Source organism: Trachypithecus francoisi, unplaced genomic scaffold (assembly GCF_009764315.1).
Source record: "Trachypithecus francoisi isolate TF-2019V2 unplaced genomic scaffold, Tfra_2.0 Lachesis_group4, whole genome shotgun sequence".
Classification (NCBI taxonomy): Eukaryota; Metazoa; Chordata; class Mammalia; order Primates; family Cercopithecidae; genus Trachypithecus; species Trachypithecus francoisi.
The window spans coordinates 99,067,205-99,079,897 of NW_022681469.1; the positions used below are offsets into that span (position 1 = coordinate 99,067,205).

Sequence of the window (12,693 nt, forward strand, 5' to 3'; positions counted from 1 at the left end):
AGTGAGGCTAGCAAAGGCCTCCCTGCCCTCGATATGGGCACACAAAGCTGCAGGGAATGCCCCCTAATCAGATCTCCTAGTCAGCCTTTAGCGACAGGCGGAGAAGAAACGCAAGGCCGCCGCCATCCGGTCGTGATCATAACCGAGGCCTTGTCTGCACAGTAACACACCAGGCCCAAACCCACTGCCCTCGGCAGCTGCCCCACGCGGGCCCTTCCTCAGCAGACTTCCCAACCTCTACTTGAGCCGCAGAGGAAAGTGAGACTCCCTAGGCTCTCCTGAAGCCAGCCCTGAGCCTCTCCCCAAGGATGCTTTGGGAAGGAGATAAGGAGGTGAGATAGAATCTGGCAGAGATGAAAGATGAAAAAAAGAGAAACGGAAGAAAAGAAAGCAGGAAGGAGCAAAGGAAAGAAAAAAGAAAGAAGGGATAAAAGAGGAAGGGAAGAGAGGGAAAAGGAGGAAGGGAAGAGAGGGAAAAGAAGGAAGAAAAGAGAAAGAAGTGACTCCTAGCAGAGGCCAGGCTTACAGAGAGAAGGGTAAGTGACAAGGCCAGGATCCCAACCTCTGCCTGCCCTATCTTCCTAGTCCAGCCTGAGTCTCCACTGGAAGAAGAATCTTTCCTGAGCTCACACCCAGGCCTGGTGTGTGTGTGTGTTCCAGCCTTACAAGAGACTGGCAGGAGGTCCCTAGGCAGGCGCAGGCCTCAAGTGGGGGAGGCTCAGGATGGAAGTGTGCGCCCCTGACCTTGAATGGCCCAAGGCCCAGAATTCCTACCACGCCCCCGGCGTCGGCGAAGTAGCAGCCAACCTGACCCCACCTGCTGTGGGCCAGGTGGAGGTGTGTGGTGGAAGGGGAAAGCCGGCCGGCTGGCAGAGCGCTACGGAGAAAGACACAAGGCTCCTGAGCAGGGAAAGCCGAGGATGCCACCGTAGGCCTGGCACGACCAGGGCCGTGATGCCCCGCCCGGCCCGACCCCAGCGCGCAGAGTACCTGGAGACGATTTCAACTGAAGTAATGAAGGCAGTGTCGTGCTGTCGAGAGAAAGGTGGATCCCAACAACAGGAAACTACCTAAATCACCGACCAGTTCTGGTGCTGCCCGCGCAGGGCTGCCTTGCCCGCCGCCGCCGCCGCCGCCGCTGCCGCCGCCGCCGCCGCCGCCGCCGCCAAGGAGAGAACCCTGCGATCGCGCCCGGCCCAGCGCAGCCCCTAGGCAACCTGCGCCCGCCGCTGCAACGGAATGCCCCAGGCCGCCGCAAATGCGTCACTGAAGGGGAAGCCACAGGCCCCAGTAAGGTATGCCTTGGAGGGAGAGGGAGGAAAAGAGAGCGAGGAAAGAAAGGGAGAGAGGAATAAAGGCGGGGAGCAGGCGAGACGAGAGTAGCTCCGAGGAGCAGTGTGCACGCTGCTTTCTCAAATCTTGCAGCCCAGCGAGCCGGCGCCAAGCGGCGGTAGCCATGTAAGGCTCGAAAGCGCCAGGGACCGTACAGAGTCCGGCTCCCTGTCTGGCCCCGGCCTCCCGCCGCTCGCTCTCCCGCCTCTGCCTCCTAGCTGCCCTCCCGCCGGGGAGCGCGCTCCCGCGCCCCCTCCCCCTAGCGCCCCCCCCAGCCCCCCCCCCACACAACTCTGGCCAGCAGGAAACGCGTGGCCCTACGGAGGGCCGCCAGGTGGGGGAGGCCGTACTGGGGGAGGGGGCGGCCCCCATGCCGCCCAGCCCGGGTCCACCTAACGGTTGCCTCCAGCGGCTAGGGATGCGCTGTGGGCCAGGCCTGCTCCCCGATTCAGATTGAGGGTCATCTGAGACTCAGACACCCGCAAAATAACCGGCCTCTGCAAGCCTCCCTGGGGCTCCCGAAAGAAATCCTGTTTGGCTTCCTCTGTCTATGCAGCTCCCCTCTCAACTGAAATCACTGGTCCAAGACAGCCACAATCCAGATATACTGGCAAGCCATAAAACTGAACAAAAGCCGACAAACCTTACGGCACCAGGGCTATAGGGCCCAGACAAATTACGACCGTCTAGGTAATATTTAAATAGATGCCTAAAGTAATTGCAGGGGGCTCGGGTTAGTCCTCCTGTTGTAAAAGTGGTGAACGGGATAAAGTGGAAGGTGAAGATAAGAAGTCAAAAAAGAGGTAAAATTAAAAAGCTTCATTCCACAGCTTTTATTCTATAAGAACATAAACATCGTCTTTTTCCACGCACAGCAGCAATACAATATTAATTTATTCTGATTTAAGATTAGAAGTAAATAGAGCTAGAACTAACATTTATAATAACGATAGAATGCATTTGCTTAAAACAAGCTTGGCAATTCTTCATAATAATAGACATTTATACAGATTTGTATTTATAGTTTTTTTTCTTTTTCTGCATCTACAGGTTTGACCCTTTTATGCATGTAACTTCACAGTATAAAGGAAATCCAAACAATGTCTCCCTTCTCTAGTTTATTCTAGTTACCCCAGTCCTCTTAGGCTTCTGTGAATTTCAGAAAGCAAAAATAAAAATAAAAAAAACTTTTTGTTCAAGGCAATTTTTAAAAAACAACTTCACAAGATAGGGAGAATTGTGGTGTGCTTGTCGCATGTTACCAGTGGTAACAATTTTAATGACAAAAAATCCACTAATTCCAAATGTATAAACAAAACTACATTATTTATCTACAGCCAGAAGGATATGGAAATTTAGAGGTAAATGAAACATTTTAGTCAAGCAATTTGTAAGACCTTACAGAAACTGGAAAAGAAGTCCCCTTCTGTTGGTAATTCCTATTTTTTTTTTCTTTTTAAAGCTGGGATATCTTACAGAGGAAGGAAAAATTACTCTTTTCTACTTTCTTTCTTACTTTTTAAATCAGCCAAAGTCAAGCCCGTTTGCCAACCTGCATGTCCATGCCTGTAAGCCCTTCCCTTGGCCAAGGAAGAAAGGAAGAAAGAAAAAAGAAACCCAGGGGCCTGTATCCCCTGATTAAACACAGCACAGCACTCCAGGCAGACATGCCCGGTGGCGGCTCCTTGCACCATTGACCTCAGGCCAGACACCTCAGCGCCAACAATGGGACCTCGGCCTTCCGGCTAGGTTTGCCCCAGGCTGGGCAGGAAACCAGCTCGGCCGAACACAGGGGCCATTTCAAGCAGTAGGACCCCAAGACAGCAAACCCAGCTCAGTCACGACTTGACACTTAGGACAATATCTATCTCTATAGAATTTTAGCACGATATGGCTTTTTCCCCCAGAAAACAACAAATAAACCAGCACCAAGCAAACACAAAGAAACAAAAAGTCAGAACAAACCAGCCCTGCACAGACGTAACGGCCCAGGAGATGGCGAGTGTGGGAGGAAAGAACAGGGCTCCAGCACAGGTGCGAGTTCCTGGGCAGAGGCTGAAGACAGAGGGAAGGGACCAGCGCTCGGGAAGTGAAAAAACCGTGTCGCCTGGAGATTCATCAGGAAAAATTAAAATTGGCTGTGAGCTCCCGAATCCGGTTTTCTCGATTCATTTTCTTCAGTTTCATCCTGCGGTTCTGAAACCAGATTTTCACTTGTCTGTCCGTGAGGTGGACGCTGCGGCTAATCTCTAGGCGCCGCTCTCGAGTAAGGTACATGTTGAACAGAAACTCCTTCTCCAGCTCCAGTGTCTGGTGCTTCGTGTAGGGGCAGCGCTTCTTCCGACCACTCTTTGCGGTGAGCCAGTTGGCTGCGTTTTCACCTTTGGAATTGCCTGGCATGTAAAAGAATAAAGAGGGGATGATTAAGTCGAGGCCACACGGGCTGCCCGCGGCGGTGAAACACCTCCGTTTCTCCCATAAGAGAGATGTCCCAAGTCACAGAGAAGAGAGTCGTGCCCCCGTTTTTGGCTTGCTGAGAGCAAGCAGTTCCTCCAAAAGTCATGACAAAAATCGAGTGGGCCTTCAATCTACATGACCCTTCCAATTTACATTTCCCCCACTTTCCCAAACACCTGTTTTAGCATTAAGCCATAGATGCTTGCAGAAGGAAAGGCCTGGGAGGGCAGACTGTACATCTTGAACTTAACGCTTTTCTTTGCTTCTTGCCATATGGCAAACAAGCATTTCCTGTAGCCCCCAGGCTAGGAGCGCGGGGTGCTTACTTGGAAGGAGGGCCAGGCAGCTTGGCTGTCTCACCCCAGGGCCCTGATTGCCCAAGACTCGATAAGGGGAGAATGAAGGGCATCATTGGTCCAATGGGGAAAAGGAGAAAAAACCTATTCGGGGGTCCAGGGCCCTCCCTCAAGTTTCTCCAGGAGCCAGGGGTAGATAGCTGGGCGATTCCGAGGTCCAGGGGAAGCGAAACGTCCCTTCTCTGGCTCTCAGATCAGGGCCCCCAGCTTCCAGGCTGGATTTGCCTTTTCTTCTTCCCGCAACGAAGATTCCCGCCCCTCAGCAACTTTGAAAAAAGCATGGGGGATCGTAAACTCGAACTTCGCCGGTTAATGGGCTTATTTATTGGCGCTGGCGGCTGCTTATTTTGGATGCCTTACAAACATCCGCGCTATCTGCGGGCGAGCTACTTTCCCTCCCTCCCCCTCCCCCCGTGTGGGCCGCGCCGCGAAGGCTGGGCAGGCACCAGGGCTCTGGGTGCTCCCGGCCACAGGGAAGAGCGCACAGGAGGGGGCCTGCTCGCTGGTGTCCTCGCCCCGAGTCAGGGGAAGCTGAGGCCAGCGCCGAGGACGTCTTGCTGTGGGGCGCTAAGCCGGACATGAATTTTACTGCGTCCCCACGCCCAAATATTAAAAAGCAAGTTCACAAGGTCAGCCTGCCTGCAGCTTGGGCCAAGGCCGGCCGGCTGCTGCGCGGGCTCCTAGTTCTCTGATCCTTCTCCTCCTTGCGTCTGCCTGTCTACCCGCCTGACTGCAGCCCTCTGCAGTCCTGCTTACCCAGGGAGTCCTTCTCCGGCGAGGCTTTGCTGCTCTCGGAAGGGGCCGGGGAGAGCTCCTCCGCGGCCGAGGACGACGCGTGCGCCTCCTCGTCGCACTGCGAGCCCCCGCCGCTGCCGCAAGCCAGCGTCGGGGGCGGCGGCGAATCGAGGGCTCGCTCCTTCCGGGTCGCATCGGCCGAGCCGGAGGCTAGCGCAGGCGGCGGATCGAAGCCGCGCCCCGGGGGCTGCGCGGGGAACGGGCCTGCCCCGAGTTGCTGAGCGCCGCCGCCGCCGCTGCCATAGCCCTTGGTCGTGCCATAGGCCTGAGAAAGGCGGAAGTAGCCAGGCACTGGCACCCCGCTGGAGGCGCCCAGGACGCAGCCGTCGGGCGGCGGGCCCCGCGGGAAAGGAGCCAGTTCGGCAGCAGTGGCCGAGCCTTTGGGGCATTTGTCCGCCGAGTCGTAGAGGCAGTAGGAGTTCTCTTCTTTGATGTTCTGCGCGAAAGAGCACGAGGTGGCCTGAGGCGGGGGCTGGGGTGGTTGCGGCGGGGGCGGCGGCGGCTGCTGGGGCGGCGGTGGCGGCCCCTCAGGCGGCTCCATCCGGCAAGACCGGGGCGCGTCTAGCCACAGGTCTATGGGCGCGGGCCCGTAGCCGTGCACCCCGGGACCTAGACCCCCGCCACCGCCACCGCCGCCTGGCGACGCCGCCTCATTGCGCTTGCCGCCCAGCGCGGGGAAGAGCCCGCAGCTCTGCAGCCCGTAGGGCAGGTCGGCGGCGGGCGGCAGGTAGACCCCGCCGTGGGCGTAGTAACCGCCACCGCCGCCGCCCCCTGCGCCGCCGCCACCGCCGCCCGCCTCGCCTCTGCCAGAGTTGATGAGCGAGTCGACCAAAAAAGAGTTCGCGGCGGGGCTCTCCGAGCATGACATTGTTGTGGGATAATTTGGCGAAGGGAGCAGATAGCCCTTTCTGGCTGACATTTCTTGTGCAAAACATGCTGAATACGATTAGCAATCCCCCCGCACCGCGGCGGGCGCCCGCAGCCAATCCCGAGCCAGAGTTTCCGCGCGACCACTCCCAGTTTGGTTTCGTAGGCGCGGGGCCGCTCTCCGAGGGCGCCCTCGAAGCCCGCGATTGATATAAATATGTAATCTGTATTGATGGGCCAGGAGACGCACGCCCGGCACCTTGGCCCGAAGGCCGGGAGCTGTGGGGGCTGCCCCAACGTGGCTGGTGGGGGGCCTGGCAACTGGGCTCGCCCCGCCCCTACCCGGACGTGAGCCCCGTACCGGGGTCCGTTTGAAGCGCCCTTGGGCCCCGCACAGTTAACGAGTGGGGTGTTTATGGTGCGCGCCCAGTCTGCCTTGGGTGCTCACCATCCCTGTCGCAGAAGCTGTCACTAGTCCCCGGTGTACTCTGACCACTGGCCATGTCTGGGACTCACGCGTTTCCCATTCAGCTCTGGATCAGGAGCTGGCCCCTTGTCTGAATTCTGCGTCCTCAAAATGACCTGGCCCTATGGCTGTCAAAATCCTCAGAGTGTCAGGGGCCCAGAGTGAACTGGAAGCCGACTTGCCTCTACTTCCAGCATCCCACAGATTTTTCCTCAAAATGCAATGGTTGTTCCCTAGCCCCTAACCTCCAACACTTTTCTCCCCCAGTCCGTTGATCCATTTAGGATGTTCTTCTGTGGTGTTGTGCTCATCTGGCTTGCCTTCTCTACAACTCCTGTCAGCGGACTTTGGTGGGCTGGCAGGACTGGGGGTGGGAAGCTGCTGTCAACCTTGACGGAAAGCTGGCCCCACTCCCACTCCCGAGGCCAGAGCCAGGTCCAAGCATCCCCTCATCACGTAGGGAAGACTCTAAGCCCACAGTCATTTCAGGGAAGTAAAATGCTGGCCCTGGGGTCCTTGGCTGGACCAAAGTGAGAGACTTCGAGGGGTGTGCCCGGTGTACACCTCTGCTGCCTTATGTTCCTGCTCTCCTGTTAGCTTTGGCACTCATATGCTCCTGGAGGCTACAACAAGAACCAGTGTCACTACACTCCTGCCTCTCTGTCCCCTCCCCTCTTCCCCTCCCTCCCATACCCTCAGCTAGGGCAGTCCTTGCTCCTGCAGTGTGTGCATTTTAACGAGGCCCCGGTGAGGAAATCCTTTCCCTGCAAGGCCGGGCTGGGCTCATGGCCCTGTTATAAGAGCATGTGGAGGCCAGGCCCTTTGCTCAGCAGACTCAGGGGCTCTGTTTTAGCCAACTGGAAATGGCCGGCCTGGGGTGCTAGCCCCCAAGTGTGAGCCTCATGCTAGTCTCAGGAAATGCAACCTTTTCCGGGCAGATCCAGGGGAGCCTGAGAGGTCACTGCCTTGCCCCTGGCCTGTGGGCTACAGGTCTCCAGGATACTCCAGGCCGCCCGCCCCTCCGGCTCCACTCGGAGCTGGCATTGCTGAACGTCGGCATCCCAGGAAACAGACCGCTCAGGCCGCTGCCTTCAGCTGGGAAAGACTCTTGCATCCATGTCATACGCGGCACTTTGCCTCCTTCCTCCCAATGTGAATCCAGCCCAAGGTGGAAGAGGAGCCTGAAAGGACCCCGAAAGCGCACGAGAGAGCTGGCTAGGTAGAGCTCCAGGTCTGGCTTCTGAGATTCAAGCAGCTGTGGTCGCTGCGGGCCATGGCTGCTCCGAGCTCCGGGCCCAGAAGGCCATGCCACCGCTAGCGCGGCCTTCCGGCCACTTCAACCTCGGCGCCCCAGGGTGACCGGGCCTTGAGGACTGAGCATCAGGGTGCCGAGGAGGAGGATGGAGAGAAAAAGAGAGAGATAGAAGGAGAGACGGACAGAGGGAGAGAAAAGAGAGAGAGAAACAGGAGGGGAGAGCGCATAAGAAAACCAGTTCTCTCCAGCCTGACAGGGTCTTGAAGCCGCAGCAGCGGCTTAGAGGAATCAAGACCGAGAGATTAACTCTCCTTCGCTCTTTGCATGCTCCTGTGCCCAAGGCCAAGGCAAATTCTCTACCTGCTAGGCCCATGAGGCAGACAAACCTGAACGCAGAAAAGCTTCAGAGCACCACAGCCAATGGCCCTATCTTTAGCTTCCTGGATCTGCCTTGTCCTTACCCTGCTCGCCAGACGGGTGGAACTGGCTGGGACTGTTGCCCTTAGCAATGCCACCTGGAAATGCCACAGAGCTGGGGACTGCCTAGGAAGGAAGCTTTGCTCTTCAGCACTGCTCATGCCTCTCAGAAAAGCTGTGTCATTTGGGAAGTGGGTCGCAAGAGCATCGAGGTTTCCTCGAGGATAATGAGCCATAGCAGGTCAGTGGGCCAGGACTTGGGCCTAGAGTCATGCCTCTCCAGGCTAAATACAGAAAGCAGTTTCCCAGGCCAACATCTGGGAAGGTCCAGTATGTGTTTGAGATAGTGGAGGCTATACAAATAAAGTAAAAGACAATGATCTTAACTTATCTTTCCTAACCTTTTAGGGAGTCAGGACCCTTCTGGAAAATCTAAGTAAGTTTTGACTCATTCTGTGAAAAACGCATATCGGTATATTCCCACAATTTGACCCATCATTTCGAAGGAGTTCACACACCCCTCAGTCTTTTCCTTAGGTCCTCCAGAGTCCCCCAGTCTCCTGGGACTTGGGGGCCCTGCCAATTTGGCTGGTAAGACAAGCTGGGTGCCCTGCGGCAGACAGCTCAGGTCAGGGCCCTGTAGGGCAGCCAAATGGGCTTCTAGGCTGGATAGAATCCAGGGACCTGCACGTGCCAACCAAGGTTACAAAAGTCAGTTTGTACTGCATCTGCTACAAAAGGCTGCCTCAGCTGAAGAGTAGAGGAGCTGGAAGGCCTGCTATGGGCCTCGCAGGCCATGGCATTGGCACTTGGGTCTTCAGTGACCTTTTTGTGGTGAGCCAGATGTGTTTCTTTAGCATGACTTTTCCCCCTTGTAATAAACCAAACGGGATGTTGGGCTTGAGCTCTTTCTTGCTTTTAAAAAGAGTGTGTAAGCTCGTGTATGGCAGCCCCTCTCTGGCCCAGGACTGCCTTCCAACTCCCACCAGGGCTTGCTGAGCGGGAAACACAGCGAGACACTGTCTGTGAGCCGGCTGGCTGCGGGCGGGCCTGCTGCTGCTGGTTCAAATGAGAGGATACCAACGCAGCAGAAGCTCAAGTTAAACGCCTCCCTGGCCCTCTCGGTTGGTCTCCTAGCCCCCAGCATCCGCGACCGATCCCCAAGGCTCCCGAGACTTTAACACTGAAGTGTTAGGTTTCTCAATAAAATATTCCAGTTTTTGAGCGCTTAGGCTTTCCTGAGATTCCCTACCCCAAGAGATTAAGAAAGCGATTCAATTGTAGTGTGGGTCGGCTTCCAAGCACTTTTCCTCCCTCGTGCTCGTTTGCCTTCTTTCTTTTTTGCCATTCTTCCCAGCTACTAAATTTCTCCCTCTCCCTCAGGGTAACTTTGACCTAAATCTTCAGTGCCTGCTTGCCTCAACCAGGCCTTATGCAGCGGTTACACAGTCACCTCCAGAGCCCATGTTTAATTTAGGAGGAAATACTGCCCATTTCTACCTGGGTAATAGCCCGCCAGCCCTATGGGGCCAAAGTAAACACCAGGCCCATGGATTAAGGCCTTCGGCAAGGATCAGGCTGCAGTTCACTAGGTACTCCTTCTGAGTAGGCCCTTGTAAGCAATGAGAAATAAACTATTATGAAAAACAAGTTCCTAAAGAAAAAATACCAGGTCCTGAGATCGAAACTGCTGGTAAAAAATTTGTTTCTGGAGGGCACTCTCAATGCTTTCAAGGCTCTGAATTATCCAGCGGTGGAGTTGGGCTGCAGCCCCACAGAGGAAAAATAAAGTCTGCTTTTACATATCTGGCTTTAGCAAAAAAATTTTTAAAAAATCAGAGCTTCTCAGATCCATGCATTTATGCATAGTTAGAAAATTTTTCCACAAGCAATGACGTTCTTTTCTGATTCATCTTTAAGAATGTCAACATTTTCAGGGATATTTGATGTGTCTGTTTTGAATCTATCAGGTGCAATCTATTACTAAACAACATACTTCTAAAGTTTTTCTAAATCCAACCATTGAGATGGCCCCACCCCTGTTAGGGAAGTGTTGGGGCCTTTTCACACACCCTTTGAGTTGCAATATTCTTAGTTTTGTTCATAATAAACCTCCTCTTGCCTTAGAACTGGAGGCAGTTCGGGCATTGTAGGGCGGGCTCCCGCTGCAGAGAGCAGCTCACTGGGTGAGCGCTCATTTCTTGCCTTGTTGCTTTGCTCCGGCACAGTTTGGGAGCCAGCCTTCAGCAAAGACTATGATAGGCAAAATTTACACAACAGGGAGTGCCTACTTTCTCTGGGATTCCCCCCACTCACCATGCACTGTATATTTGGGAAAAGAAAAAAATGTGGGAAACTAATGGAAAAATAGTATTAAAAAATAAATACAGGAGAAAGAGGGAATTTGAATCGGCCCTCCAAATGTAAGTGAATTTTTATCATTTAAAATGTGTTTGATGACAACCCCGATGGAGTGATTGCTCCGTCAAAATTTATCCTCGGCCCCAGCTTTAAAAAAAAATAAAGTGTTAGTATTTACCAATACATTTTTGCATATTTGCAAAATATCTTTTACAAAAGATCTAATTTTCACATGTAAGAAATTGCTGCAAAATTGCCAGGTTTATAACAGCGCACTCCAAGTATGCAATACAGAGACTTGTCTGGCACTCTCAAAAATCACATGCGACTTCTCCGAATTGGCCTTCTTCGGAACAAAGGTTTTCTCCAAGCTACTGGGCAGACCTAGAGATGCACCTAGTAGGAAACCAGTGACCTCCAGGACGTCTGCCCCTGGGAATGCGCTCGCCTTAGCGGCCGCAGACTTCTACCACCCCATTGTTTAGAATGGAAACTTTCTGTTTTCCTCAACCCCCATCATCTCTCTCTCTCTCTTTTTTTTTCCGCTCCCACAGCCCCCTATCCCAGCACAGCTGGAACCCTTTCTCCTAGTTACCTCTCATCCCTAGCCCATTCTATTCTGAATATTTCTACAAAAATCGAACGATTCGCCTTGGGTGAAATGCTAGCGCAAGGAAATAAAATCCTCAACTTTTCTACTTAGGCCTCCCCCTGCTTTCCAACCTTCGGCAGCAATGGGGTGGGGGCTCCTTACCGCATCACCCCACAAACCCAGCCAAGTTCCCGAGAACCCTGCTTAGACATCGGCCACCTTCCCACTCGCGCCCCACCAGACTGAAATTGCTAAACTTGTGGCCTCTTACCTTGACACATTTCCGAAATCACTGCCAAGGGGCAGCTGGCTTCTCCGCGCGGCGACGCTCGCGAGGCCTAGCGAATGCGCGTTGCTTAAAATTACAATACCAAGCACTTCTTGAGGGTGAGCCCCCTTTTTCTGATACGAAGGGGAGCGGGACAAGTGAAATAATGTACCGTGCTGCTCTTAGTATCAGAAACGAACAAAGGCCAAGAATCACGCTGGGGTTCCCGGCTCCCCGGCGGCTTTGACATTGATCGGAAGTGCGCCATCTCGTGGCGGCTGCGCGCCTAGGTTGGGCCGGAGCTCCAGCCCCGAGCCGAGAGAGGGAAATCGGCTCCGGGCAGAGAGGGAGAGAGGAGAGGATGTGCCCAGCCCGCTGCTATTGAGATCTCATTTTTACATCTAAGAAATCGCTGCAAAACCCTAGCCGGGTTTATAGCAGCGCATTCCAAATATGCAAATTCGCCGGCCCCGGACGGGTTTACGACCGCATTGTCACAGCAATCAGAGGATGGGCTTTTATAGGGCTCAGAAATCAAACCCGAGCCCGCCCGCCGCCCGCCCGCGAGCAGTCCTCCTGACTAGACTCTCTCTAGCAACTTGAGAGACTTTGGTTAATCTTTAACCATCCCAAAGGAAGTCTTTCCCTAAACTCAGGCTTCCCAGCCCGCCCCCTCCCTGCCCCCCAGGAGGGCCCTTGTTCGTCTCTGCGTGTCTGCCTATCAACCTAGACATTCATCTCGGGGTCTGTCCCACTCCCCTTTCAGCTCGATTTCCCCAGTCGCTCCAGTTAGACAAACACACAAACAAATAAACAGAGTGGGGTCTGGGGCCTCTCTCCAAATGCGACCCTATCTGCTGCTCTGGCCCTGCCTGGGTGGCTGAAGAGAGGGTGGGGTGGGCAACAAAGGGCTCTGTCCTTTCAGTCCTTCTCCTCAAGGTTATGGGTGATGTCCAATTTTAAGGCAGAAGTTCAAAGGCAGCAAACAAAGAGGAAACTGGCATCCTTTTTTTTTTTCTTTTTTCCCAAAGGGAAAAAACAGCCTCCGCTGGGAGTGGGGAGAAAGCACCCTTAGAGGCTCCTGGGAGTCTGCTCTGCCTTGGAACCCAGACCGGGCTTGCTGAAGCCTCCACGGGCCCCCGGACGGTCCCACTGTAGGCCTAGCGGTCCTGAGGTGAGCGAGGGCAGCCTGGGGTCTGACCTGTTGGCCACCTCAGGCCCCAAGGCCCTCTCCAGGGCTGAGGTCAGTCTGAGGGGATAAAGTCCATTATTCCAGGCCCTGAGATACCCCATCCCCAGGTCCCCGCTTCCCACAAGGACATAGCCAACCACCTTGGCTTCCTAAGCCTGGCTTCTATTGTAGCCAATTCCTGACTTAGTCACCTTCTCACCCTCTCAGGGGCCTGATAACTTGCCCCTCAACTAGGTAGGGCGTTTTTCTTGGGGGGGGGGGGGGGGGAGGGGGGCAGACATTTGGCAGTAAAAGGCGATCAGGGAGAGGAATGTCACACCAGGATACTCCAATTT

At 54.6% G+C, this 12,693-nt stretch overlaps 1 protein-coding gene and 1 long non-coding RNA gene across 2 annotated transcripts; one reads left to right on the forward strand and one right to left on the reverse strand.

The window, feature by feature from the left end:
• Positions 1-7: 7 nt before the first annotated feature.
• On the forward strand, positions 8-3,482 carry LOC117073421. Its single transcript, XR_004433230.1, has 2 exons — positions 8-1,295; positions 2,861-3,482. It is a non-coding gene; the product is annotated as an uncharacterized LOC117073421 (long non-coding RNA).
• Positions 2,137-6,954, reverse strand: HOXA10 (homeobox A10). The gene is made up of 2 exons (XM_033194243.1): positions 4,902-6,954; positions 2,137-3,725 (listed from the first exon to the last, which is right to left on the reverse strand). The coding sequence occupies exons 1-2, from the start codon at positions 5,857-5,859 to the stop codon at positions 3,451-3,453; spliced, it is 1,233 nt and encodes a 410-aa protein (XP_033050134.1). The 5' UTR covers positions 5,860-6,954; the 3' UTR covers positions 2,137-3,450.
• Between the last annotated feature and the right edge of the window lie 5,739 nt (positions 6,955-12,693).